The sequence below is a fragment of the Balaenoptera physalus genome, assembly GCF_965194825.1.
Source record: "Balaenoptera physalus genome assembly, chromosome: 16".
Lineage (NCBI taxonomy): Eukaryota > Metazoa > Chordata > Mammalia > Artiodactyla > Balaenopteridae > Balaenoptera > Balaenoptera physalus.
Window position 1 is genome coordinate 54365844 of NC_138898.1, and position 24868 is coordinate 54390711.

Below are 24868 nucleotides of genomic sequence, written 5' to 3' on the forward strand. Positions count from 1 at the left end.
ACATGCTACAACATGGATGAACCTTGAGGACATCGTGCTAAGTAAAATAAGCCAGTCACAAAAAGACAGATATTGTATGATTCCACTGACATCAGGTAGTTAGAGTAGTCAAATTCGTAGAGACAGAAAGTAGCATGGTGGGTGCCAGGGGCTGAGGGAGGGGGACTGAGAAGTTAGCATTTAATGGGGACAGAGTTTCAGTTTTGCAAAATGAATAGAGTTCTGGAGAGGATGATGGTGATGGCTGCACAACAATATGAATGTATTTGATACACTTAAAAATGATTGAGGAACTTCCCTGGTGGCACAGTGGTAAAGAATCCACCTGCCAATGCAGGGGACACGGGTTAGATCCCTGGCCCGGGAAGATCCCACATGCCGCGGAGCAACTAAGCCTGTGCACCACAACTACTGAGCCTGCGCTCTGGAGCCTGAGAGCCACAACTACTGAGCCCGCGCGCCTAGAGCCTGTGCTCCACAACAAGAGAAGCCACCACAATGAGAAGCCCGTGAACCGCAGTGAAGTGTAGCCCCCACTCGCCGCAACTAGAGAAAGCCAGAAAGCCCATGTGCAGCAACGAAGACCTAACGCAGCCAAAAAAAAAAGGAAAGATTGAAATTTTGTGTATATTTTACCACAATTTTAAAAAAAATGCCTACTGCAAAGAAAAATCAAATTTGACTGCCTCCCTTTTTCTTCATTTCTTTGTTCAAAGCACCAACTTCTGGGCAAGCTTCTCCCTTCATCAGGCAACATCCTGGGAGTTCCCAGAGGAGGAAAGGCTCATGGCTGTAGGATACTTCTTGGCCCAGAAAGGTCCCTGCGATGATGAAATTTTTTTCTCAATTTCATGGATCCTTTTATACGGCAGATTCCTTTTTGAAGCTAGAATATGGGAGTGGGAGGTGAGGAGAGGAACTCCCAGACAGTCCTGCAGACCCCAGGTGTAGTCTGAAAGCTATTCTATAATTGTCTTAGTGTTCGGGCCTTAGGGGCAAGGATTTCCTCCAGCAGACACAGACCTGTACAGCCCCGTCTGGGACAAGGGCAGCTGCAGCTTGGAGGCCTCTGACCGAAGCCTCAGACACAGTACCTCTCCCTGGGTTTCTGAGGCATCAAAACGTTCAAATTCAGAGAAGCACTAATGGCCCTGTGGTACCTGCACAGGGATTTGTGCCTTCCTTAAAGTTCTTTTCATCATTTGCAGTACTTTCATGCCAAGTCAGCATGGGTTGGAACTCAGAAACCTAGTATTTTGCTGATTCGCTTGACAGCTATCTCAGTATGTTTGACAAAGTTCAATCCTGCCAACTTGAGAGACCCGCCCAAGGCAGCATGGCTCCATTTGACCCCCACTGGCACACATGCTGATGGTGGGATTCGGCCAGAAGCAAGACCTGTGGTCCTTCATGGAGGCAGGTGCAGCCACTTAGCAGGACCTGGCCTGGAACTCACTAGGCCATTTCTAATTTCACTGGATTACTCTAAGGCTTTTTCTCCAAAGGGCTCATTCTACTTTGCCAGTGGCCACTTTTAATTTTACCATCAAGGACACTGGGAATGTCACAGGCTGATTCCACAAACCCCCACAACTTTGAGGGGTGAATGGACCCGAGGTCTTCTCCCTTTTCTTCCCCTACAGCATCAGCAGTCAGTCCAGCCCCCTCTATGGGGCTCCGTGGCCACCCACTAGGTGGGTGGCCCTTGGCAATCCCCTGTCCTATGGGGGCCTTCCACCGTGAACACTGCCTGTGCCCCTGCAGGAGGGGCCCTCCTGGTGGGCTCCCGGTCTCCCTGTCCAGCGTGATGAACCTAAGACAGTTGAATCTGGACAACCACGAAGTATCACTGGTGGGGCCTCCTCTGAGTGACTGGCTCTGGGGAAGGCAGCAACCTCCACTCTTGCATTTCTTCCTGGAAACTTCCACTGGGAGATACCACTGGGCGAACTAGCCCTGAGGGCATGTGTTCAAAGGTGCATTCTGTCCTGGCAAAGAGCTGAGATCACAATTTTTTCCCAGCTTGTGGATGACATCATTTTAGGAATGTCCACCAAACCTCAAGTCTACCGTGTCTATTGCTTACGAGAAAGACAAGTGAGAATGAGTTTGCCCGAGAGACTCCACAGGGTGAAAGGCAGCTCTGTTCTATGTGTGCTGGCATGCACGTGCACGCGTGTGCCTGGGCCAAGCCGATGGCCCTGTACTTCCTAGAGCTGCCATTCTCATGCGATGCTTGGAGGAAACAGAGTGGCCGTGTGGGAGCCTTTGCCTGCTGGGAGGCCTCTTTCCCTGCTTGGCATGGCTTCCTGGTGGCTGCAGGGTCCCCTCCTTCAATACCTGCTCTGTGCTGACAAGGCCCTGCCTCCCTGAAGGACTGGCCCTTTGCCTGGGCACCCTGGGTCTCTACTCCAGACAGAACCCTGCCCAGATGGTGTCCTGAGCAGCACCTGGTATCAGGCCCCGGCAGGTGGGCAGCTTTTGCAAAGTTCTCCTCGCGGAGACTGCATCTCCTCGGGTGTGAAGAGGGTTCCCTCAGTCAGGATTCTCTGGTCCAGCGGGGGATCAGAGGACAGGTGGAGATGCAGACCGTTGGGCATTTCCCCTGACTCCTCGGGCAGCCTCTCTTGGCCCAGGCACAGGGCGGAGGAGGCTGTTGTCCATCAGCATCACCGGGGCTCGTCTGAGTGGCGAGTGCTGTGCCTGCAGTTCAGGAAACAGGAGGGACAGACTGACCCTGGCACTCACTCCCCAGGAGCCAAAGAACAGGCAGCAGTGTGTTCACATGGCCTGGAAACTGGCTGGGGGGCAAGGCACCACTCCTGCTTCTTTGTTCGCTTCACAATCCGCATTTTTTTACAAATGCACTTCACAGCCAGGATGCCTCCCTGCACCAGACAAAAACGGTGGGGATGCCCTTTCCAGGTAACTCAGGGCTTTCAGCCCATTGGGGCTGCCCACAGCCTCGGTTCTGCCCGGACTCCTGTCCTGTCTAGGGGACCCCAGGCGAGAACCACTCGCCCAAACCCCCTCTCCCCACACCCATGTTTTATCGTGAACATTAAGACTAAGGCAGTTTTCCGGTCAAGATGGTCTGCTCTTGGTCCCATGCAGCCTGGCTACTCAAAGCAGATGAGGGCCGGCAGCAGCGGCCTCGCCTGGGAACTTGCTGGAAACACGGAATCTCGGCGCATCACCCCCGCCCTCACCCCCACTGGCCTCAGTTCTGCAGCATCAGGATGTTGGCAAGATCCCAGCTAATCAATCTGCACGCACGTTAAGCTTGAGAAGGAAGCACTGTCCTGAGGACACATGGCGGTGGAGGATTGTGTGCTTCCTGAACCGTGGAGCAGCCTGTGTGCGATCCTCGGCCTGACAAAGAGACGCTTCGTTTCCCGCACCAACAGCGCACAGTGCCCCGGCTTTGAGCCCCAGCACCTTCCTCCAGGACGTGCCTCTGTCGATTGAGTTCTCCCAGGGCTGCATGTCACCGCCCAGGAGCTGATCGATAAACACTTGCTGAGGTGACAGGCTCGGTGCTTCTCTGAACATCAGCTAGAAGCAGCAGGTGTGCATCAGGAGACCTGAAGCTGCTCGTTCCAGACGGAAAGGGGCCTCAGCTTGGTGCCACTCACGTCTTTCCTGCCACTTCTGACACTCAATGCCCTCTTCCCACACGAGGACCCCTGCTCCTCAGCCAGGAAACCACAGCTCAGAACTCAAGTGTCCGGAGGGTGGGGAACCCGAGGGTCCCCTGTGCTCTTGCCTGCGGAGGCCTCGCTCTCACTGGTGACCCCAATTCTGGCTGCTGAGCTCCTGTCAGCTCTGAGTGCCTCCTGCCTGGCCCCTGGGACCCCTTGCTTCCGTGCCCCTCTCTACATCTGACTTTGGGAGCACAGCTGCGATGCCGGCATTTGGTCCCCAAGGCTCTCCCTCTGTCAGTAGACACCCCTCCCCGTGCAGCAGCACAGGAAGCAACCCTCCCTCTTCTGCCGGCCTCGACCCTGTGCCCAGATGTGAGGGGCCCAGGGTGGGCTCAGAGAGGACAAGGAAGGGTCCAGGCACAGGGACCCCGGCACACCCCTTGCCATCCTTTCCAAGGGTGTCCTCTCTGGACATTTTCCCGAGGGACTTGTGGATGCAGGGCCCTCACCCTCGCTTGCAACATTCCCTAAACGTCACCACCTCCCTTGAGGATCAGTTAGTGGATCCATATCGTTATGCCTATATATCATTTAAAAAAATTTAGTGAATTCCCTGGCAGTCCAGTGGTTAGAAATCTGTGCTCTCACTGCTGACGGCCTGGGGTTCAATCCCTGGTTGGGGGAACTAAGATCCCACCAGCCATGCGGTGTGACCAAGAAAAGAAAAACGTTAATAAGAGGATTTCTTGTTGCTGGCCCAGAGCCGTGGGACCCATGATCAGACGATAAACCCCATTTCCATCACTAAGAGCTCTCTAGGAGTCAGGTGGGAGGCGGGTCATCTACACTGGGAGCTGTGAGCTGTGGCCACTACAGTTGACCGACACTGTCAACATTTCTTCTCTGACGCCGAAGTGAGCCAGTGGGCACCAGACACAGGCAAGCTCAGTCCCACACAGTCCTTTGTGAGGACCTGGTTACCACACACCACTGTCTGCCGTGTTCAAGGGGCTACAATGTACTGCAACACCCCTGCTTTGCCAGGGTACCCCGAAGTGGGCTCAAGGGGAACCGGTGGACTAGGAGGGGAGGCAGGCGTGTGGGAGGGTTTTCAGGGCTGGAGGAAAAGCTCCTCTCGAACGAAAGGGGAGAGCGTGGCTGGGGCCAGCGGCCCACGTCAGCCCTTGGTGCTCACGAATTCAGGTAAGTCGGTCCCTCTGTTCTCCCACCTCATGGCTGGGCAGAGGGGTGGACACGCGTTTAAACAGCACTTGTTACCTGGTATCACTACCTTTCACGAGGCCAGGAAGGCAGAAGAGCTCACTCACAGCCAAGGCCAAGGCCCTGGTGCCATCACTGCCCCCACCTCGCAGGCACCTCCGGCCCACACTTGCTATGACCTGGTCTCCCACTCCGAGGTCTCTTCCTGACCCCCTGACTTCTATACCACTTCCTAGCGTGTTCTAAGCTGTCAGCGCCCTTTGAATCTTTCAGTTCAGTGAAGTAACTTCAGTCACATCACAGTCAGTGGATCTGAATCCATCCTCTGTGGAGAGGCGCGAGCTCGCGGAAAGCACCATTTGCATCCTCAGCTCCAAATCAGGGTCCCTCAGCCTTGTCTTTGTCAGCCTGGGTGCTACATTCACTTATGTTAGTATCTCACGACTGACCCGTTTCCCTGCTCTTGATTTTGTAGTGAACACGGGATGCCCTGGGAAGGTGCCGTGTGGCTTTATGATCCCAGGGGGACACTGGCCCCAGCCCCATGCGCTCCTGCGCCATCCACCTGCTGAGGTGGCACCACCACAGTGTCTGCTTCCCAGCACTGGCCTTGTGTCAAGGACTTCCTGGCTTCCCCCCGTCTGCCACCCATATTCAGCTCCTTTCCTTTTTCAGAGTAGCTTATTTTCTCATGCAGTTCTAAAAGCACATTTTGGCTCAAATGAAACCTTTTGGTTCCACTTTACAGCAATCAAAAGTTGCGTGTCTTCAGCCTGAGATCTTAGAAGCCTCTTCACCTCGTGTTACGCAGCCATTGCAGCCGACTCCTGTTTTTAACACACTGAATTCTCAAAAACATAATCAAACATGCGCACTAGACAAAATCAGCTGAACCCCTTTATCTTATGACTGGCTGCTAAGCTAATTCTGCGGGTTGTTAGCCAACTGGAACCATCTTTGAATCCAAGCAGTTTTGCCAGCTTTTATTATAAACACCAGCACATTTCAAGTTTCCTCTTTTTTTTCCCCAAGGATTTCAGGCAACTTTATTCATGGCAGAAGTTCCTTTTTTTTTTTTTTTTTTTTTTTAATAAGTTTATTTATTTTATTTATTTTTGGCTGTGTTGGGTCTTCGTTGCTGCACGTGGGCTTTCTCTAGTTGTGGTGAGCGGGAGCTACTCTTCGTTGTGGTGCGCGGGCTTCTCGTTGTGGTGGCTTCTTTTTGTTGCGGAGCATGGGCTCTAGGCATGCAGGCTCAGTAGTTGTGGCTCGCGGGCTCTAGAGCGCAGGCTCAGTAGTTGTGGCACCTGGGCTTAGCTGCCCCGCAGCATGTGGGATCTTCCTGGACCAGGGCTTGAAACTGTGTCCCCTGCATTGGCAGGCGGATTTTTTTTTTTTAATTTAAAAAAAAATATTTAAATTTTATTTATTTTTGGCTGCATTGGGTCTTCATTGCTGCGCACGGGCTTTCTCTAGTTGCGGCGAGTGGGGTCTACTCCTCGTTGCGGTGTGTGGGCTTCTCATTGTGGTGGCTTCTCTTGTTGTGGAGCACAGGCTCTAGGCACACGGGCTTCAGTAGCTGTGGCACGTGGGCTCAGTAGTTGTGGCTTGCGGGCTCTAGAGTGCAGGCTCTGTACTTGTGGCGCATGGGCTTAGCTGCTCTGCGGAATGTGGGATCTTCCCAGACCAGGGCTTGAACCCGTGTTCCCTGCATTGGCAGGCGGATTCTTAACCGCTGCACCACGAGGGAAGCCCAAGTTTCCTCTTTTTGATCACAGACACAGGACTTTTTTTCTCCTCCTAAGTAGACAGCATGTGAGACACCGCGTGGGGGCTTTCCAGCTCTCACAGAAACTTCCTTACGCCAAGTGCCAGGTTAGCATCCAGCCCACACCCTTGGCCGCATCCTTTGGCAACAAGATTGCATGGGACTCCAAGAGGATGAGGTCGGCACAGTTTTGGATTCTGGGATGACCTGAAAGAGACTCCCCATTGGCCAGGGTAAGAGGGCTGCACATCTGAAGTGTGGGCCTGGAGCTGCTTCTCCAGGGCCCAGACGGCTCACACTTCTTGTCTGAACAGACTCAGCCCAGGGCTTTCCCATCAGTGCAGAAGGCGACCGGGAAGAGGGTCACAGACGCGGGACTTGAGCACGTTAGGCGAGGATGGCACGTGGCCATGGAGGGCCTGGCCCCGCTTCCCTTTGGGGATGGGTGGGGATGGGGGTTGGTTGGTGGCGAGATGGTGGTCTTAGTCTTACCTGGCTAAATCTACAACATTAGAACAAGATTCGAAGCCCTGTGTTACAACTAATTAGAGAGTTTCCTCAAATTTAGATTCCCAGTTCAAGTGTTTTGAAAAGATTTTTGTGAATACAGGGCCAAAAGGAAAGCTATTTGGGCTGTGATTTCTAAGTCTGACATCACAACCCCTCGATTGAGACCACCCTTGGTTGGGAGACAGGGGAATGAGACAGGACCCCACTTGCCAGTGCCCTGGGAGGGGGTGCACAGACCAAAGAATGAACGTCAACTCTCCTGGCGGTGGTCTTCCTCATAGATGTCATTTTTACAGCATTCAGGACCTCGAGTGTCACCCCCTCAGTTAAGGGCCCCTGGAATTGGACTCAGAGAGGAGGGGTGGACCAGGTGGCCGAGTGCAAGTGTCGCTCGAAGCTGGAGGCCTCTTCTCACCCCAGCAGGGCTGGTGGCCAGTGTTCCACATCGTTCCCCCCAGCGGCCCCCAGGGCAGTACCTCGCTGTTTCTAGAGGAAGTTGGAGAAGGCAGGACTGGAGCCGCATCTGCCCAGCCCAGCGTCAGAGGCCGTGGCGGCATCCTCCCTCACTGAACCAGGATTTGGGGGCAGGCCAGGAACCCCCTCTAGTTCCCGGAACACCCTTTGCATCAATTCTGGGATTGGCATGTAGGAGCGGGGGTGGGGTGGGGGTGGCTAAGATGGGGAGTGTGGACAGGCGACAAAGTGCTGTTTCAGGGCCACTTGTGTCCCCGGCTCTGAGTGAGGTTCTTCCATGAGCAGCAAAGGAGGGCCCTCCAGGCCTTGGCTGAGCCCAGCTGCCACCCCAGCCCCCCCCCCGCCCCCGGCCACCAGGACCGCGGCCCCCACCTTTCCTCTGTGAGCAAACAATCAGAATCATGTCTTACAAAGAACAGACTCCAAAAATATATATAAATAAATAAAAACCTTAAACATTCTTACAGGGATCTTAAAGAACAGAATACATGTTAAAAACTTCAGTAATTTATATCAATTTTAAGCGGTACTTTATATACAATGGGGGAAAAAAACACATGCATAGTCCAAATACAATGTTGAAAACAGCATTTTCATAACAAAAGAGCTGGAACACGAAGTGTTAACACCATGTACATGAATTCAAGGACCACCCTTTTTGTCTGTTGCACACAGTTTATTTAACAATATGATATAAGAAATGAGTTGGTACTTTACCATTCTATACAGTGATTGAATCTTCTTGAATTTTCTTATTTATAGTAATTATAGCGCTTGCATGATTTACACTAGAATTGCTTTTCCTCATTTCAAGTTTCACATAGAAGAAAGAAAAGAATGCTTCTTCTCTATTAACATTAGCATGGTCTAAGAGAGTGATCATCCCTATTTTTTGTCTAAAACCAGTTTTATCAGAGAAACAAAGCAACAATTTCTACATCTGCAAGACAAGAGTTTGGCTTAAGCCAGTATGTATAGATAGATGTGTGTGTGGGTGTGTACGTGTGTGCGCTCAGGAGCCAATTCCTATCATCCAGGGGTAATACTTGGAGACGCCCACAGAGTTCACTATAGAAAAAATCTTCCCGCAACGTCAGAAAGTTATCGGGATACATTATAAGCTTGCATTATTTCAGGAATCAGTTTCTGAATATTATTTTTCTTCTCACTTTTAAACATAAATGTTTAAAGTCTTGAAAATACAAATAAAAAATATGAATATAATGAACTTGTTTTTCCCGTTAAAAAAAGGCATGAGTCACCAGCAATGACGACAAAAAGAATCCAAACAAAACCCCCCTCCCCCCAAAACAAAAAACAAAAAACAAAAAAAAAAACAAAAAGAGAGAGAGAGAGACCAGATATTTAAATCAACTGGTTTTTAACAAAAAAATATATTCTTTGTATTGTTTCTTTAAACAGCAATCTACCCTTCCATGACTTGGAAGTAGCAGTTCCATCTAGGAATAAAAAGAGCCCAGATGCCTCGATTTCAGTACAAAAGGTCCAAGAACATGAAAGGGAAAAAAAAACAAGTGATGCTCTCACAATGCTACAAACCCTCCACAAACTTTTCTAGGGTGTCTCCCGTGGTGTCGCCGACCAGGGACAGCTCATTGGACAACGCACTCCTGTTGGGGGTGTTCAGCTGGGGGAGCATTGCACTCTGTTCGGGGTTCCCCAAGTGTCCCTGATCTATGGAGCTGGCCATGGTGACTGCGAGTCCTGGGTGGGGGGAACCAGTCTGGGGCGAGACGTGGTGTGGTGAAGGCTGGGGCTGTATCCGTGGCGACGGGCTGGAATGTGGAGGCTGGGACTGGGGCCGCGGAGACTGGACAGGGGCCGGAGACCGCACCTGGCTACTGAGGGACGTGGCCATCTGCTGGCCGGGGAGGTGCGAGGCCTGCGGCTGTCCTGAGAGCATGTGCTGCTGGGGGCTCATGGGGTTCGGCTGGCCCGGGGACCCAATCTGCTGCTTCATCTGCTGCTGCTGCAGAATCCGCTGCTGCAGGGCCTGCTGGATGTTGGGGGTGCTGTCTGCGCCCAGCCCAGGCTGCCCCATCTGGCTGAGCTGTCCCATCTGGGCCGCCATCTGGCCCATGGAGCTGCCCTGGATGGGGAGGTGCTGCTGCATCCGCTGCTGCTGCATGGCCGCGGGGTAGCCTCCGGGTCCCTGAGGCTGCTGGAACTGGCCGTGCCCCGCCATGCCCCCGGCCATGCCGGCACTGCCCTGCTGCTGCTGCTGCTGCTGCTGCTGCTGTTGCTGCTGCTGCTGCTGCTGCTGCAGGAGCTGCCTTCGCAGCATCTCTCTGTACTGTGGGTTCATACTTGCCATGCTGGGGTTGTGCCCCGGGTTCATGATGTTCAGGGCCTGGCCCTGGGGGTTCAGGCCGCCCATCGCCGGCTGCTGTGGAGGCACGCCGGGCCGCGGCCCGCCGGCTTGCATGGCATTCAGGTTCTGCAGGCTGGGCTGCTGGTGCAGGCCGGGCTGGGGCTGCAGGCCGGGCTGGGGCTGCAGGCCGGGCTGACTGGCCACGTACTTGGCCGTGCGCTGTTTAATGAAAGCTGCCATCAGCTGAGGGTTGGACTTGAGGATGTTGAGCACCTGCTGCTGCTGCTGTGGGGAGCTGGGGGACTTCAGGGTCCGAAGCAGGTCTTGCAGGGCGCCGGGTGAGATGCTCCGGGGCGGTTGCACGCTGGGCATCCGTGGCCCGGCCACGGCCGGCTGGGCCTGCATGGACATCACGGGTCTGGGCATGCCTGGCATCGGCTGCTGCTGGGGGATGGGCGCCTGCTGCCACTGCCCAGGTGGCAGGCTGGGCACGACGGGCCCGCTGACCTGGTTGGGTCGGGGCACGTTCAGGCCGACAGGGGCCATCTGGCTCACCGGCGTCACCATGCCCGTGCGCCCCGGGGGCATGCCGTTGTTGATGTTCACCCGGTACAGGTGCTGCTGCTGCTGGGCCTCCCGCTCGATCTGCCGGGCCGCCTCCACTGCCGCGGGCGGGGGCTGGGCGGGGGGCGGTGGGGCCGGCACCTGGTTGGTGGGCTTCCCGGTGGACACCGTTGTTGGGGGCTGAGTCCGGGCCACACTGGGGAAGCCGGCTGGTGACATGTTCACGGGCGACGGCTGCGGCTGGGCGGGGGGCTGTGGCGTCTGGGGCGTGCTGGGCTGCTGCGTGGGGGTCCCGGGTGGCGCTGAGGTAGGGGAAGGCAGGCTCTGCTGAGGCACGTTGCGGGTGTTCATGGTGGCCATCCGCCGGCGCATGAGCTGGGCCTGCTGCAGGCGGTGCTGGATCTGCTGCTGGCGGAGCTTGTGTTTGATGTTGAGGCAGAAGGGCACGGGGCACTTGTTTTCTTGGCAGTGTTTGGCATGGTAGCAGCAGAGGGCAATGAGCTGCTTGCACACTGGGCAGCCGCCGTTGGTCTTGCGCTTGCAACCCTTGGTGTGCTGCACCACCCGCTTCATCTTCTGGCAGGACGGCAGTGAGCAGTTGGCGTTGCGGCACTGGCAGGCGTGCACCAGGGACTGGATGCAGCGCTGGATGCTCAGGCGCCGCGACTCCTGGGGGCTCTTGGACTGTGGCTCACCCTGGCTGCTGCCCTCGTCGTCCAGGCCCAGCCCCCACTTCACCATCTTGTGGGTGTGGCTCTTCGTGTTGTAGCAGTTGATGCAGAGGTCATAGTCCTGTGGGCGAGGACAAGGGACAAGCCAGCGTCAGCACGCGGCCCCGACCACCAGCTCCCCACCATCCCCACGAGGCTCACAGATGCCAAACGTGTCTGCTCCCTGGAACCTTCACTCCCGGGAACACTCCACAGCCCAGAAATTCCAGAGACCACCGGTGCACCTAGTCGCCCTCTTCTGGGGGCCCCTCTGCCTTCTCCCAACCTGCTGGCTCACAGTGTGTGCAGCTTCGTGAGCACCCCGAGGCTGGGGCCCCTATGCTCTGGGGCTGCTGCGGGTGCCCTCGGTGCATCCCCAGAGCTCGGGCGGGCACTGGGGCTGAGAGGCCTTTACCAGGAGGAAGGCCCTGGGCTCGCACCATGGCAACATAATGCCCCCTCCCCAGGTTTCTAAAAGCTGCACCTGGAGACGGAGACCACAAAGCACTACATCTGGAGAATGAGCCCTGTGACCAGGACTGCTAACCTTCTCACAGCGAGGACGTGAAAATCCCCACAGTGGGAAATAAGAGAGAGGACAAAAGGAAGCTGGAGAGAGTGGCAGAGAGACGAGGGCATTATAGAGAACCTCTCTGCCCCCAGAGAGCACAGAGCTGCTGCTGTGGAGCGCTCGACTATGGGGACTATCTAGGCGTTGACACCAGCAAGGTGAGGACTGGGCAGGAGGGGAGTCTGACCATCTGCAGGGGGAGGCAGAGCACGTGATACCCCGTGCAAGTGACCCGTCTGTGCCAGGGACAGGCTGAGACCCCCGCAGAGGGGGTGCCGGTGTGGTCTGACCACAGGATCCACCAGGACAAGGGAGGAGGGGCTCAAGACTCCTGACCAAAGGGACCCAGCCTGACAGCAGCAGGGAATCCCGACCTCTTGGCAAGCCTAGACTGGGAGCACCAGAAGAGGAACCAGTCAGAATCCCAATGGACCCAAAGCACCACCGTGCTCTCTTCTCTCTGCCCTCCCACCCTGCACCGAGAGGCCTGTGCACATGCCTGACACAGAGCTGGTGTTAACGAAACACAACAAATAAAATAACAAAGTGCCTTGTGATCATCTCCGCATCCTGGAAAGGTCAGGTCAGCACAAATGTTGCCTCCCAGGGAAGCTCACTGGCTTCCCTCCGTCCCCTGAAGACCAGCTCCCCCGCACCCTGGACACATGCCGTTGGGACCAGGTCGGGACCAGGCTGCCCCGTGAGCAGACACCGGCTGCTCCTTGCCCTGGACGGCTGGTGCTAAGCCCCAGAACAGGCACAGGGCAGGAACCCCACCAACATCGAGAGAAACCCTCTCATTCGTGAACCCCAAAACACAATCTCAAAACCAACAGTGGACTAGTGGAGAGATGAGCATTCATCTGGTCATTTTCTCCCTAGAAAACGCCAACTGTCTAAGAGTTGCCCTGAAACACACATGCACAGCCCGAGAGCGCCATGGGCCTTGCCAGCTCTGCCGGCAGCTCTGCGCGGGCAGGTGCCCCGCGCTCACCTCGCACACGGTGCAGTGCCAGCGCGTCTCCACGTGGTGCTTGCACTCGTTGCAGGTGTAGACGAAGCGGTCCTGGCCCTGGGTGTGCAGCTCCACCAGCATGCACAGCGTGGACCACTTGGAGCGCCGCAGGGAGGAGAACTCCCAATGCTTGTCCCGGGCCAGCGTGAGGAAGGCGTCCCGCCCATCCATGAGGTCACAGCTGAGCAGGGGGTCGGGGTCGACAATGGGGGGCAGCGTGTTGATGACGGGCCCAGCATGGAGGTGGATCACAAAGAAGACCTGGGGGATGGCAGGGAGGAGCAGTGTCAGCCTCGCAGAGAGAAGGACCGAGCCGACTCCTGCTGTCCCCGGGGCTGAACTGCGTTGGTGACAAGCAGCGTGGTGTCGCCAGGCCGGGCCTCCTCCCCCTGCACTTGGTCCGCCCCCACCCCACCCCGCCCACCCCCACCTCTTTGTGCTTCTCCATCGTGGCATAGAGCTTCTGGGACAAGTCGTTGGACACGTTGGGCATGCTGGGCTTTTTCTTGTTGGCTCGGCTGATGCTGCTTTTATTCTTGTTGGTTTTCTTGTTGTTCTTTTTCTTGGCGTTCTTGCTGTCGCCCTGGCTGCCCTGTAATAAGACTCAGAGCTGTCGGCCCTGCCTAGCCTCCTGCTCCAATGTCCAGCAGGGAGACCACCAGTTCCTGCTGCGGGGGCTCCAGGGAGCTGGGCCTGAGGCAGGAGACCGCCGAGCAGACCCCTACCTGCCTGCGCACAGGCCATGTGCGTGGCTGTCAACACTGCTGCCTTCAGAGGAAACCGCTGAGGGGAAGGCGATGAGTATGGAAGCAGGGCCCGGACTTGGCCAGGACTGAATGGGTACAGTGGTGACAAACATAAAGCAAGCACTGCCTGTGCCACAACAGCCGCACATCACGTGGAGGCTGGAGGGAAGAACACACCTGGGATGCTAGTTGGGATCTAACCACTGAGGGGGTGGAAGCCGTTTCTCCTGGTCTTATGTTTTCTACTGGCTGGAGGCAGGCACTCCTCCTCGACGGGCACACAGCCAGGGCTGTGTCCCCCCTCAGAGACCCTCTGTGGCAGCTCGGCCGGCAGCACAGACTCTCCTCCCAGCACCCCCTGAGCCCTGGATGCCAGTGCTGACTCAGGCCACCTCCTGTGCCTGGGTGGCCGTCCGGCAGAGGCAGAGGAACCTGGGTTCACTAATCGGCTGTGGTCTTTCTCCCACAGGCACTCCAAGTCTCCACTGAAATCCAGCCCACCCTTCCAGGTCAGCTTGAGGGAGGGACCAGCCGGCATCTCTGCAGTCCCTGAGGAGCAGCATCTCCAGCCCTAAATCACCCCATGTTCCAGGGGATGACGGGTCCTGCCTCCAGGGAGGTCCAGCAAAAGGCAGGCAGAGAACGATGACCACAGCCCTCGACCTCTCCTCGGGACCCACCTGTGACATGAGTACTTGTCACATCCTCACCCACGCTTTCTCCATTTTGGAAGGGGCTAGGGATGCTGTCTTGCAAAAAGGACAAACCCTAAAGCACATGCTGCCTGGCACGAAGCAGCCATGCAGACATTCAACCCTAGACCCCTGGCTCCGGATGCTGGCTCCACATGCAGCCCCAAGCCCTCCTGAGGGCCCCAGGCCTGCACGGCTGGTAACAGGCATCTTGAGATTAACACATCTGCAGCCAATTCTTGACTTCTTCCCCCAAGTGTGCTCGCCCTTCCTTCTCCCCTTCAGGGAGACGCAGCAACACTGACTCAATTCTAAGGCCCCAGACCCAGCAGGCAGCCTCGATCCAGGATCTTCCTCATGCGCCACAAAGATGCGCCCTAAGTTCTGAGGTTGTTACTCTCAAAACACGTCATACGCTGCTCACTGCCGAGAGCTACGAATCCAACTAAACCACCATCATCTCTTACTTGAACATGTGAAACACGGCACGACTCGGGCTCTGCCGCCTTCCTCCTCCTGCTGGAGGCTCCTCCCCCGGGATCTTCTGGGCTCCTCTCACCAGTCAGTCTCTGCTCAGATGCCACCTCCCCAGACAGGCCCTCCCAAAGGTGCCGCATCTGCCCTCTTCCCTCGTGTCTGTCCTACACCATCTCAGCATGCACCACACACTAGGACACATACCCCTTGAGGGCAGGGATGGAGACCTCTTTAGTTCCCACTGCACCCCTCAGGACGGTGCCCGCACATGGCGGGGGCTCAGTGACCAGAGTGAGTGCACAGACGCATGAACACCCAGTGAAGAGTGGGGGGCAGTTTACCACAAGGAGAGTGAATGAGGCCTGGCAAACAAGAGTCTCCTCCTCAAGTCATTTCTAAAGTGAACTGACTGGTTCCTGATCATGATACCCGTCTCCATCTCCATCTCCATCTCCAGCACCTCTTCTGGGCTCCCTGGCAGAGCGCCCTCCTCTCTCATCTTGCCATGTCTCAGCCCCGCTGTCCTGCCCAGATGCCAGAGCAAGCCCCTCTGTCCACCTAGTAGGTGATGTGTCTCCAGTTCGCCCAGCACCCAGTGTGGGCTGTGCCCCCAGGCCCAGGCCTGCCCTGTGGTGGGCGGTAACACGGTGAGGTTAGGTATGAAAACACCACCACAGACAAAGGAGGCCATGTCTTGAGAACTGAGCAGCCCACACTCACTCCCTGACCTGCTGGAGCGCAGCCTTTAGCACGTGCGCTGGGGCCCTCCCTTGGGCTTTACCTCTGGGGTCTCACTGGCCGCGGTGCTCTCCTCCTTCTTCCTCTCTTCTTCCTCCTGTTCCAGCTCCTTAATGCTCTCCTCCAACACGTTAGGCCAAAAGTCACCCTCGAAATAGGGCAGTTCCTTGGCACTGGTGAGCCTGTCTTCAGTTGCTTGTTTGAAAATGTCCTGGAAAGTGAACAAGCACAGCGGTGAGATGAGGCGGGCTGGGCGACAACACTCTGGGGAGGGGGCTCGGGGCCACGACGTGGAGAGGGGACCGCGCACTCCTGAGGCGCATGGTTTCACAGGCTCTGCCGCCACTTCTCTTGGACTGCCAACTGCAAATCTTGACGGACAGCAGAGAAGTTGCTTTTTAGTTTATGATTTTAAAATTTTTTAATTTTTGCTTTCCAATACTCATAAGTAGATATAATTCTAACCCATGTGAGCACAGAGGGAGACACGTGAAGATGTGGGAGTCAGTGGTGAGGAGGCCCCCCCCCCCCCCGCCCTCAGCGGTGTGGGCACCTTATAGTCATGGATGATGCGCTCGGCAAAGGCCTTGTCCAGCATCTTCTTGTACCACTCCTGCAGGCGCTTTGGCTTGGGGATTTTTTGATCCGGGGGGTGGCAATGGAAGATATAGTCGTCTCCTTCACTCGGGGGACAGGCCCAGATGTGTCCTGTTACATACCTGCAGGACATACACACAATTCAGATGGAAGCAGTGAGCAAAATCATCCCTGCCTTTGAGGAGTAACAGCTGAGGAACACGGACCAAAGGACAGAAATAACTATGAAGAAAAACAACAAAAAAGAAATTACAAAATGCTTCTGGCAGAACACGTGAGAGGCCTAAGAGAGGTTCCAAACCATTGTGCTGGGGAAGGGGGTTAGGGTAAAGCCAAATCTCTACAGAGTGCAAACGCAGCCTGGAAATTGGCCCTACGGTACCTCCCTCTTGGGTGTGCATGTCAGGCAGGGGCTAACGCTGCAAGGGAACCTGTGACACAGGAGAGAGCCTGGGAAGACGGCAACGGGTCAGGCGTATCAGACGGCTTGTCCCCAGGGTGGATGCACTGAATTTCCTATCTACTTTCTCCTGCACATTGGAAAGGAAGTTGAGTATTTCTTTCTAAGGGGTTAAAGACAAAATAGATCTCATTCATTCTGCTCAAGACACTTCAATCAAACATCTCCTTTCCAAATTTGGGAAAGAAATGTGATCTAGAACGTAAGAAGAGAGACAGGAAAAGAAGTCAGACACAAGAGACCACATCTGGTAGGATTCCGCTTCTATGAACCGTCCAGAAAAGGCACATTTATGGAGACAAAAAGGAGATTAGTAGTCACTGGGGGCAGGGGTCCAAAAGGGATGAACAGCAAATGGGTGCAGGGATCTTAACGGGGGTGGGGGGGATGAGAATGCTCTGAAACTGATTTACCGTGACAGCTGCATTACTCGGTAAAGTTACTAAAAATCACTGAATGTACACCTGAAGCAGGTGAATTGTATGATACATAAAATATGCCTCAATAAAGTTTTAAAAAAACAGACTAGAATGTGAGAAAAACACAGAAGGCAGGGAAAGCACATGAGCTGTGCTGGGAGCCCCAGACCCAAGTGGCCCAACAGAGCATCTGGCTGGAAGGGTGCTCTGGAGACCCCTGAATCCGTTTAAGGACATTAAAATAAAAACACAAAAAACCTTAAGAAATACTTGTGTTATTTCACAAAATACACAGTGAAAATTAAAAGCGGAGTTTTTATTAGTTCTGAATAATTTGAATTAAACTCACCCCAATTTCTTCACGTACTCTAAATATCCAATAAGGATCTCATGGTAAACAGCTGTTCGGAGGCATCGGGGTCGGAAGAAATGAATACTGTCCAGATAAGATATGTACACACGCCTGGGGGGCAGGGTGAGGAAGAAATTAATTGAAAGTTCAGGTTATCTCCCAAACTTGAAACCAAACACCAGCATCTAAAAAAAGCTCCAGAAATAAATTCTGTTTTGATAGCATTTACACTGTCCACAAACAGGACATAAGAAATCTGCCATCACCAAGCTCTGCTACCAATCAATAAAATAGAATTCAATTTCATCACTGAACTACGAAACAATGCCATCACTCACCACGGGGAACCGTGGAGAGATCAGGGCAAATTAGGAAAAGCCACTTCTAATTCCTTCTCACCCAGATTCTTGACTGAACATGAAATAACTCTCAGCAGAGGTGTGACATTTTCATAGGTGCATCAAAGAGAAGCCCGGCCTGTGTAGCAGTCCCCACCCCCTCCTCCATCGGTTTACCTGCCCAGGTAAGACAGGGGCAACAGCAAGACCAGGATCAAAACCCACGTGTGCTTACAACACAAAGCACTCTACAGCCATCAAAACTCTCCACTTCCCACTGGCTTAGCAGAAAACGAACTAACGAAACTAACTAGTAGTTCTCTAAGATGTTTAGAGCCTCGGTCGCTAGCACAACACGTGACACGCACCCCAAAGGAGCTAGAGGATTACCTTGTGTTTGGAGGGGGGCAATCAGAGCCATACTCTTGGACGTGCATCCCAAAGAAGCACACATCCACTCCATCAATTTCCTCAAAGGCAAAGAGTGCTTTGGTTCGATACGGGAAAGATTCAGACATTTCCCCAGAATCCACAAACCTGAAATAAAAGAGCCTGATGTTTGCATGCATCACCACCATTTACAAGGTGCTTTACAGACGAGACCTGCTGCCGTAAACCCGCTCAGTGCAGAGAAGCTGGAGGCGAGGTCCCCCCTTCTGACCACTGGCCCAGAGCTCCTCCACTGGCCCAGGCAGCTCGGAGCCTTGACCCCATTCTTTGTGACACTGCTTCACTCAGACAGGAATTCCACCTCCCCTGATGAACGTGGGATACTGACAGAAGGGTGGCTACATGCTAACTGATGAAAAGCTTTCAAAATTATGCAAACTCTAAAGCTTTGCCAGAAAGCAAGGCTCTGGTTAACCACGTGGGGTGCCCACTGGAACGTCTGCACACAAACCGTGACTTCATCCCGGGCTTGACCTCCACCGTCTTGTCTGAGCTGGCCACTACGCGGACAAACACCTCCCCGGCTTCAGGATGATTCTGTCGCCGCAAAAACTTGTTGACTCGGTCTTCCAAGTGGTTTCCCAACCGTGTGGTCTGCAGTCCTGCAAAGTCCAGCACAAGCAGATGAGAGGGCTTCGGGAGGGTTGAGGTCACAGAATCCACCTCTTTCAGTGTAGTCTGGTATTTTAAGGAGTAACATTCTCCAAATACAGAAGGGGTCTAATGTGTCCTATGAGGTAAGAAGCATTTTATAAAAGAAAGGTGGACCTTGGAATCTCAGGCATTCCACGCATTGAAAACTGTCAAATGCCCAATATTTCCACCTTCTTCTAACTGTAAGGGGCAGAAGAGACACAAAGGTGGACCCAAATCTGAAAGAAGATGGGCTCTGGGGTGAAGCAGGGGAGCAGGCACGAGGGAGCCACACTGGGTCCACCCTGCCTCCTGCCCCACATGCCCAGCCCCTAGTGAGACAGAGATCTGGCCCTGGCTGCGCCCACACAGCTGCTCAGTGTCACAGCTGTGCCCCAAGGCTGGAACGCACACTTGAAGAACTCTTAACAGAAATGGGGAGCCTGCCACTGCTTTCCCTGGAAGGCAGGGCTGGCACAGCCTCAGAGACAGGATGGCACAAATGCCCCTTCCTGCCCAGCTCTGATGAGAGTCCTGGTGCAGAGTCTGAGACAGCTAAGCTAGCATGCAGCCAAGGGCTACCTCGCTCTGCGAGCATTCCAATCCTGGGCGGCAAGGGACGCTGTCCCAGGACGGAGACCTGCCCGGCACCATTGCTGGTGGGCTCCTCCGCCCTGCCCCTCTGTACCCTCCCTCTCCCAGGGACAGGCCAGGAGTTACACAGCATATAAATACACATACAGTCATAGCATAAAAAAACTCTGTGCATATGGGGATAAAAGACTAGACGGGAAAGCTGCAAAAGGTTAACAGTGACTATAGATGACAGGATTTTAGAAGATTCCTTACTGAGGTTAAGAAATATCTGCAAAATTTAGGCTTTTTAAATTTAGTTTCTCTGCAATAAACATACCAATGGTAGAGCTCTTTTGGTATATAAATTATACCTCAATAAAAGTGATTAAAAAAAAAACTTACAATGGCAATGAAATAAAGACCCCATTAAAAAATAAAAACTTTAAAAGCTATAAAAATAAGCGGAAGTAGAATTATGTTTCACACTCTGATACACGTGCACACTTTCCACAGCTGTTTAGTCATGCTCTGGATCCCCTTATTTCAACCTCCCACAGCTGAGATAACCATCCTGAGAAAAAGAGAATTAGGTGCAAAGGACTTAGACCATCTCATCTATTCTTTGTGAAGCCCAGAAGAAAATTCTCATGTTCTCACCCCCCTGTACTCCCGCCCATGCCGCTGCTGAGCAAGTTTTGTTCCCTCATGAGGTGGCTTCCAATACAGAAAGGGAGGACACAGCTAAGAAGGGCCACCACCCTGCGCTAGTGCAGGGAGCTCCCCCTTCCCTTGTGAAACTGCGATTACACACACTATGATTTTCACATAATGAATAGGAGTAAACCTTCAAAATTAGGTCTTTACGTTTTTTCCCCAAATTACCTGAATTACCTGTACTAAAAATACAGGGTTTTTTTTGAATTTTATTTTTTTATACAGCAGGTTCTTATTAGTTATCTAGTTTATACATATTAGTGTGTATATGTCAATCCCAATCTCCCAGTTCATCCCACCCCCCACCCCCCGCCGCTTTCCCCCCTTGGTGTCTGTCCATAAATTTGTTCTCTACATCTGTGTCTCTGTTTCTGCCCTGCAAACCTGTTCATCTGTACAATTTTTCTAGGTTCCACATATGTGCATTAATATACGGTATTTGTTTTTCTGACTTACTTCACTCTGAAAATAGTTACTATTATTTTTTTTTAATACATTTATTTATTTTTGGCTGAGTTGGGTCTTCGTTGCTGCACGCAGGCTTTCTCTAGTTGTGGCGAGCGGGGGCTACTCTTCGTTGTGGTACGTGGGCTTCTCACTGTCGTGGCTTCTCTTGTTGCAGAGCACGGGCTCTAGGCGGGCAGGCTTTGGTAGTTGTGGGGCGCAGGCTCAGTAATTGTGGCTCGCAGGTTCAGTAGTTGTGGCGCACGGGCTTAGTTGCTCCGCGGCATGTGGGATCTTCCCGGACCAGGGCTCGATCCCGTGTCCCCTGCATTGGCAGGTGGATTCTTAACCACTGCGCCATCAGGGAAGCCCAAAATAGTTTTTAAATGAGACAATTATGACGCTCTGGTCACAAGCACCAAACTGAACACCGTGAAGAGGGCTGGAGAGGTGCTCCGCTGTGTCCCGAGAGAAGAGCCATGGGCTTTACACACGGGACGGCACCGTGTAAACCTGGAGAGCAGCCAGCACGTGCTCAGAGACTCAGTACTGGGGAAAGAAGGGCTGTTCTCATGCTGCGGTGCCATGCGAAGGTGTCCTCCAGACCAGCAAGTACAGGCACTGAGGGTGGGCATTTCTGCAGCAGCCCCTCCCACTGGACAGCAGGGCCCAGGCCACCCTCACTGTGATGGTGCCTCGGGCTTCCCACAGGGTGGCCACGTGCTTTGGTTTAGGTTCCCGTTTCCACTCCTCACAGCCCATTGTGCTGCAGCGGACGGCCCTGTACATGCCTTTAAGCACATGAGCAAATATCTTTGTAGGAGACGTGCGTCAAAGTGGAACTGCTGAGTCTAAAAATGGACATTTTAAATTGTACCCCACCAGGTATATTTTTGACCATGGGAGCCTTATATTTCCCTTTATGTGATCAAATCCTTCAGCCTTTTGCTTTCTGACCTCTGGGCTCTATCTTTTTTAGGAAGGTTTTTCATAACTGAACACAGTAAAAACACTCTCTTACTCTGACCTCCAAAGCATTTGTAGTTCTTACTTTTCGTCCCTTTAGCCACCCGAGTTGCGTTGTGCATGTGGCGTTAATGGGGAGGTGGTTTTGGGTGGATAGTCAGTTGTTTAGTATCACTCTCTGCCCAGCAGCTGGAAGATATTTTCAATGCAGTTGTCCCTCCGCACCCACAGGGGACTGGTTCCAGGAACCCCTCAGACACCAAAATCCAAGGATGCTGAAGTTCCTGACATACAATGGTGCAGTACAGAAGGCCCTCTGTACCCACAGGTCCCACATGCGTGGACACGGAGTGCCCACTGCACTAAGTCAGTGCAAATGACGCAACCTCTCTTTTGTGACCGACAGACACTTGCAGAGATGATGCTAATACACAATCAAATCAAAAACCAAGGGGAGACACACCACCTCTAAGGTCCTTTTCTGTAAGTGAAGGTTCTACATCTTTGAAGCTCATTTGCCAAAGGTCCACATATCCCTCTCCACCATTCTCTGGACACTAGGGGAGGGTGGGGGCTGGGCCAGCTCTCAGGTTCTCCTACCCGCCCCCCCCACCCCCGACCCCTCTCTCTTCTGGCCGCAACTGCTCTTCTATTGAAGTCTAGCTCTCCTGGCAATTTCTGTTTTGGTCACCAAAGCTCTGGCCCAGGAGACTGATTCTAAGTAGCTGACTGCTTTAGTGGCATCACTCAGAATGGATCCTTTAAAGTAGGGGTTCTCACCTGCATGCCCCCAACCCAGGACATCTGGTAATGTATGAAGACATTTCTGACGGCCACCATTCATGGGGGGGTGGGGCGGGGAGTGTTACCAGCATTCAGTGGGCAGCAGCCTGCTGCTAAAATTCTAATTAAGCACAAGACAGCCCCCATAACAAAGACGTTTCTGGCCCAAATGTCAGTATAGAAACCCTGATCTAAAGAGAAATATTGTAATAGCTGGTTAATTCATCAATATTTCAAAAGATTTTATAAGAGTGAGTTTAAGTGATAGGATAACTGTGGATTTTGGTAATGACAGAGTTTGAACGTGAATTAACGCTGACTTGGAAGGCTTCAGAGGGGCTTCTTCCTTGCCTGCCACCCTCCCCTCCTGCCCACGGACCTCTCCCTCCATCCCATCTCTCTTTTACTCCAGCTCCTCAGGTGGCCTGGCTCTTGCTGGGGAGCCCTAAGTGGTGTGCTAGTTGCCTGTCCTACTGGAGAGAAGTGAGAGCAGCAGCCGAGTTGACAAAGACGACACACTGTACACTTCTGAAAAGTGTCGTCTCTAAAAAAGTGAAGACTACCTATGAAAAGTTACTCCTATAGCAATAGGGCGCGCTCTCTGCTCCTCGCAGACACCAGCAGCCACTCCCAATGCGGCAGCGACACACCCAACCAGCCCTCGTGCAGACCAGGCTGCTGCCAGTCCTGGTGATGTTGGCTGATTCCCAGAGGGCCCCAGAGGGTCACTCTTCCCAACAGTGGGGCCCACACCTACTGATGGGCAAACAGCCGCCCCCGCAGGTACCCAACCCAGGGCTGAGTGTGCCCAGGACGTGTGTGTGTTATTTCTGAGCTACTTGAGAAGGATCTGCTGACAAATTTTCTCTCTCAGAATTCACAAAGTTTACTATATGTGTTTTAGATGAAAGTTTCTAAACTTTCTAAAACACAGGCTGATCATAAAGCTGACTTTCATATAAAGATCAAGGCAAATTATTCTCTTCAAGGGTAAGACAAAAAAATACAAAAACCCTTCCACAACTTACTCTTAGCACTGAATTTGTTTTCTTTACGAGTTCTGCCCGTTTTCTTCAAGCAGTTGTCGCACACAAAGCTGCAAAAAAAATAATGGGTGTGATCAGATTATATAAAACAGTATATGTTGCCAAACCAGTGAAATGCAGCATTAAAATACTTCGTTGGCAATTAAAATCGCATCACTATACAAAAGTGAAGAGGCAGACTGCTTTGATTCTACAATTCCTAAAGCGGGCAAACACTTAAGACTTAAATTTAGAACAAACTGCCATCCATCTAATTGCCGGATTCTTGCTGACAACAATGAATGAAACGCAGTAGCAGCCAGCATCCTCCCCTCTACTCTGTGCATAACTGCTTTCCCTTTCCCGAGATCACAGGAAATCACCAGGAAATTACTCACCCTGAAGGCCAAATGATATCATAGTGGAGAACACAAATCTGATGCATCTTCCGGCCACACTCCTTGCAATCAACGAAACTAGAAGACAAAGAAAGTGCACTGTGACACACGGAGCCACATACATAATGGAGCTTCTACAGAGCCCGTGTGGTGTGCTCACACTTCGTCCCCTTGATGACTTCAAGAATCTGCAGCATTAATGCATCTCTTGACTAATTGAGCCGTATTTTAAAAAATGCATCAGTATGATATTTTCTATAGGAAAGACTGACTTTCTCCCTTTCTTTGTACAAATGCCTCTTTCCTCTCTTCTCCCAATCTGCTTTGCAACCAGAAGTGAAAATTTATTTCTAAAAATTGCTATGACGAAGGCCTATTTTACAGGTCAGTATTTCTGATATTACTACAGATTTTCAAGACCAGTGCTTGCTCTAGATGACTGCACATGCCTAAATGGACTTAAATAACAGAGAACAATACCGTCAGTGTTACAAACCCTTGTTCTTAAGCCCAGGCGCAGGAAACGTATGCTGAGTCAGTTACAAGGGTGGGAAATGACGGCCTTTCTTAAAGTAAACACTAGAGAAGTTGGGATGCACCACGCCACCTGCCCTCTGCACAGCTTCCGCCATAGCTCACCTGGGCCCTGTCACCTCACCTAGGAAACTTAATCGCCAACATGCTTGAAGGTCAAAACCTATTTTTTCAGCCATGCCCTTAAAGCCACCACAACTTATACCCTGTGGAAGGCTGAGGGGCTAGAAAGTACCACATTTCTCCAAACAGTCCTGGGTCCCGGCTCTTCCTGTCACGCTAGATGCCGGTCCCGTAACCTGACGCCTGCTCTCACTACTGCTGCTCGAGTCCCCGGCCCCTGACCATCCTACTGCCCTTGCTGAGCAAGCCTTCCACCACAGATCGAGCCCAATCCAGCTTCTCTGCCCCTGCTCTGTCGGAGAAAAGGACACACAAAGGCAGACTGTGCAGAATGGCAGCGACCCTCATCGGCCATCCTCAGTGCTCTCTGCTGTCCTGCCCCAGCTGCTGCCCTTCCCAGTACACACAGGAGGGAATCCAGCACCCTCTGCCCCCTTGTCCTATGGGGCTCCATCCACGCTCCCTACATGCCCTGCCCTTGAGCTCACCTGCAGTGCTGCTGAACATCCCATGTCCTCTCATGTCTTTGTGTCTAGAATGCTCTGCCCACCACCCCCAACACCTGCTTCCAAATGAGTGTCACCTTCTCCACTG

The 24868-nt window shown here is 53.0% G+C and overlaps 1 protein-coding gene across 8 annotated transcripts in view; it reads right to left on the reverse strand.

Moving 5' to 3' along the window:
* Nucleotides 1-8108: 8108 nt before the first annotated feature.
* CREBBP (CREB binding lysine acetyltransferase) overlaps nt 8109-24868 on the reverse strand; it is a 128966-nt gene continuing 112206 nt past the window's right edge. For 7 of the 8 annotated variants that reach the window (XM_082428660.1, XM_082428659.1, XM_082428661.1 and 4 more), the window contains 10 exons: nt 23618-23695; nt 23223-23290; nt 18530-18680; nt 18019-18165; nt 17288-17401; nt 16016-16181; nt 15506-15673; nt 13240-13401; nt 12789-13070; nt 8109-11305 (listed from right to left, as the gene is read on the reverse strand). In XM_082428660.1, the coding sequence (XP_082284786.1) occupies nt 9170-11305; nt 12789-13070; nt 13240-13401; nt 15506-15673; nt 16016-16181; nt 17288-17401; nt 18019-18165; nt 18530-18680; nt 23223-23290; nt 23618-23695 (3472 nt within the window). In that variant the 3' untranslated portion in view covers nt 8109-9169. The remainder of the gene's footprint in view (nt 11306-12788; nt 13071-13239; nt 13402-15505; nt 15674-16015; nt 16182-17287; nt 17402-18018; nt 18166-18529; nt 18681-23222; nt 23291-23617; nt 23696-24868) is intronic. The other variant, XM_082428662.1, reaches the window with a different exon arrangement.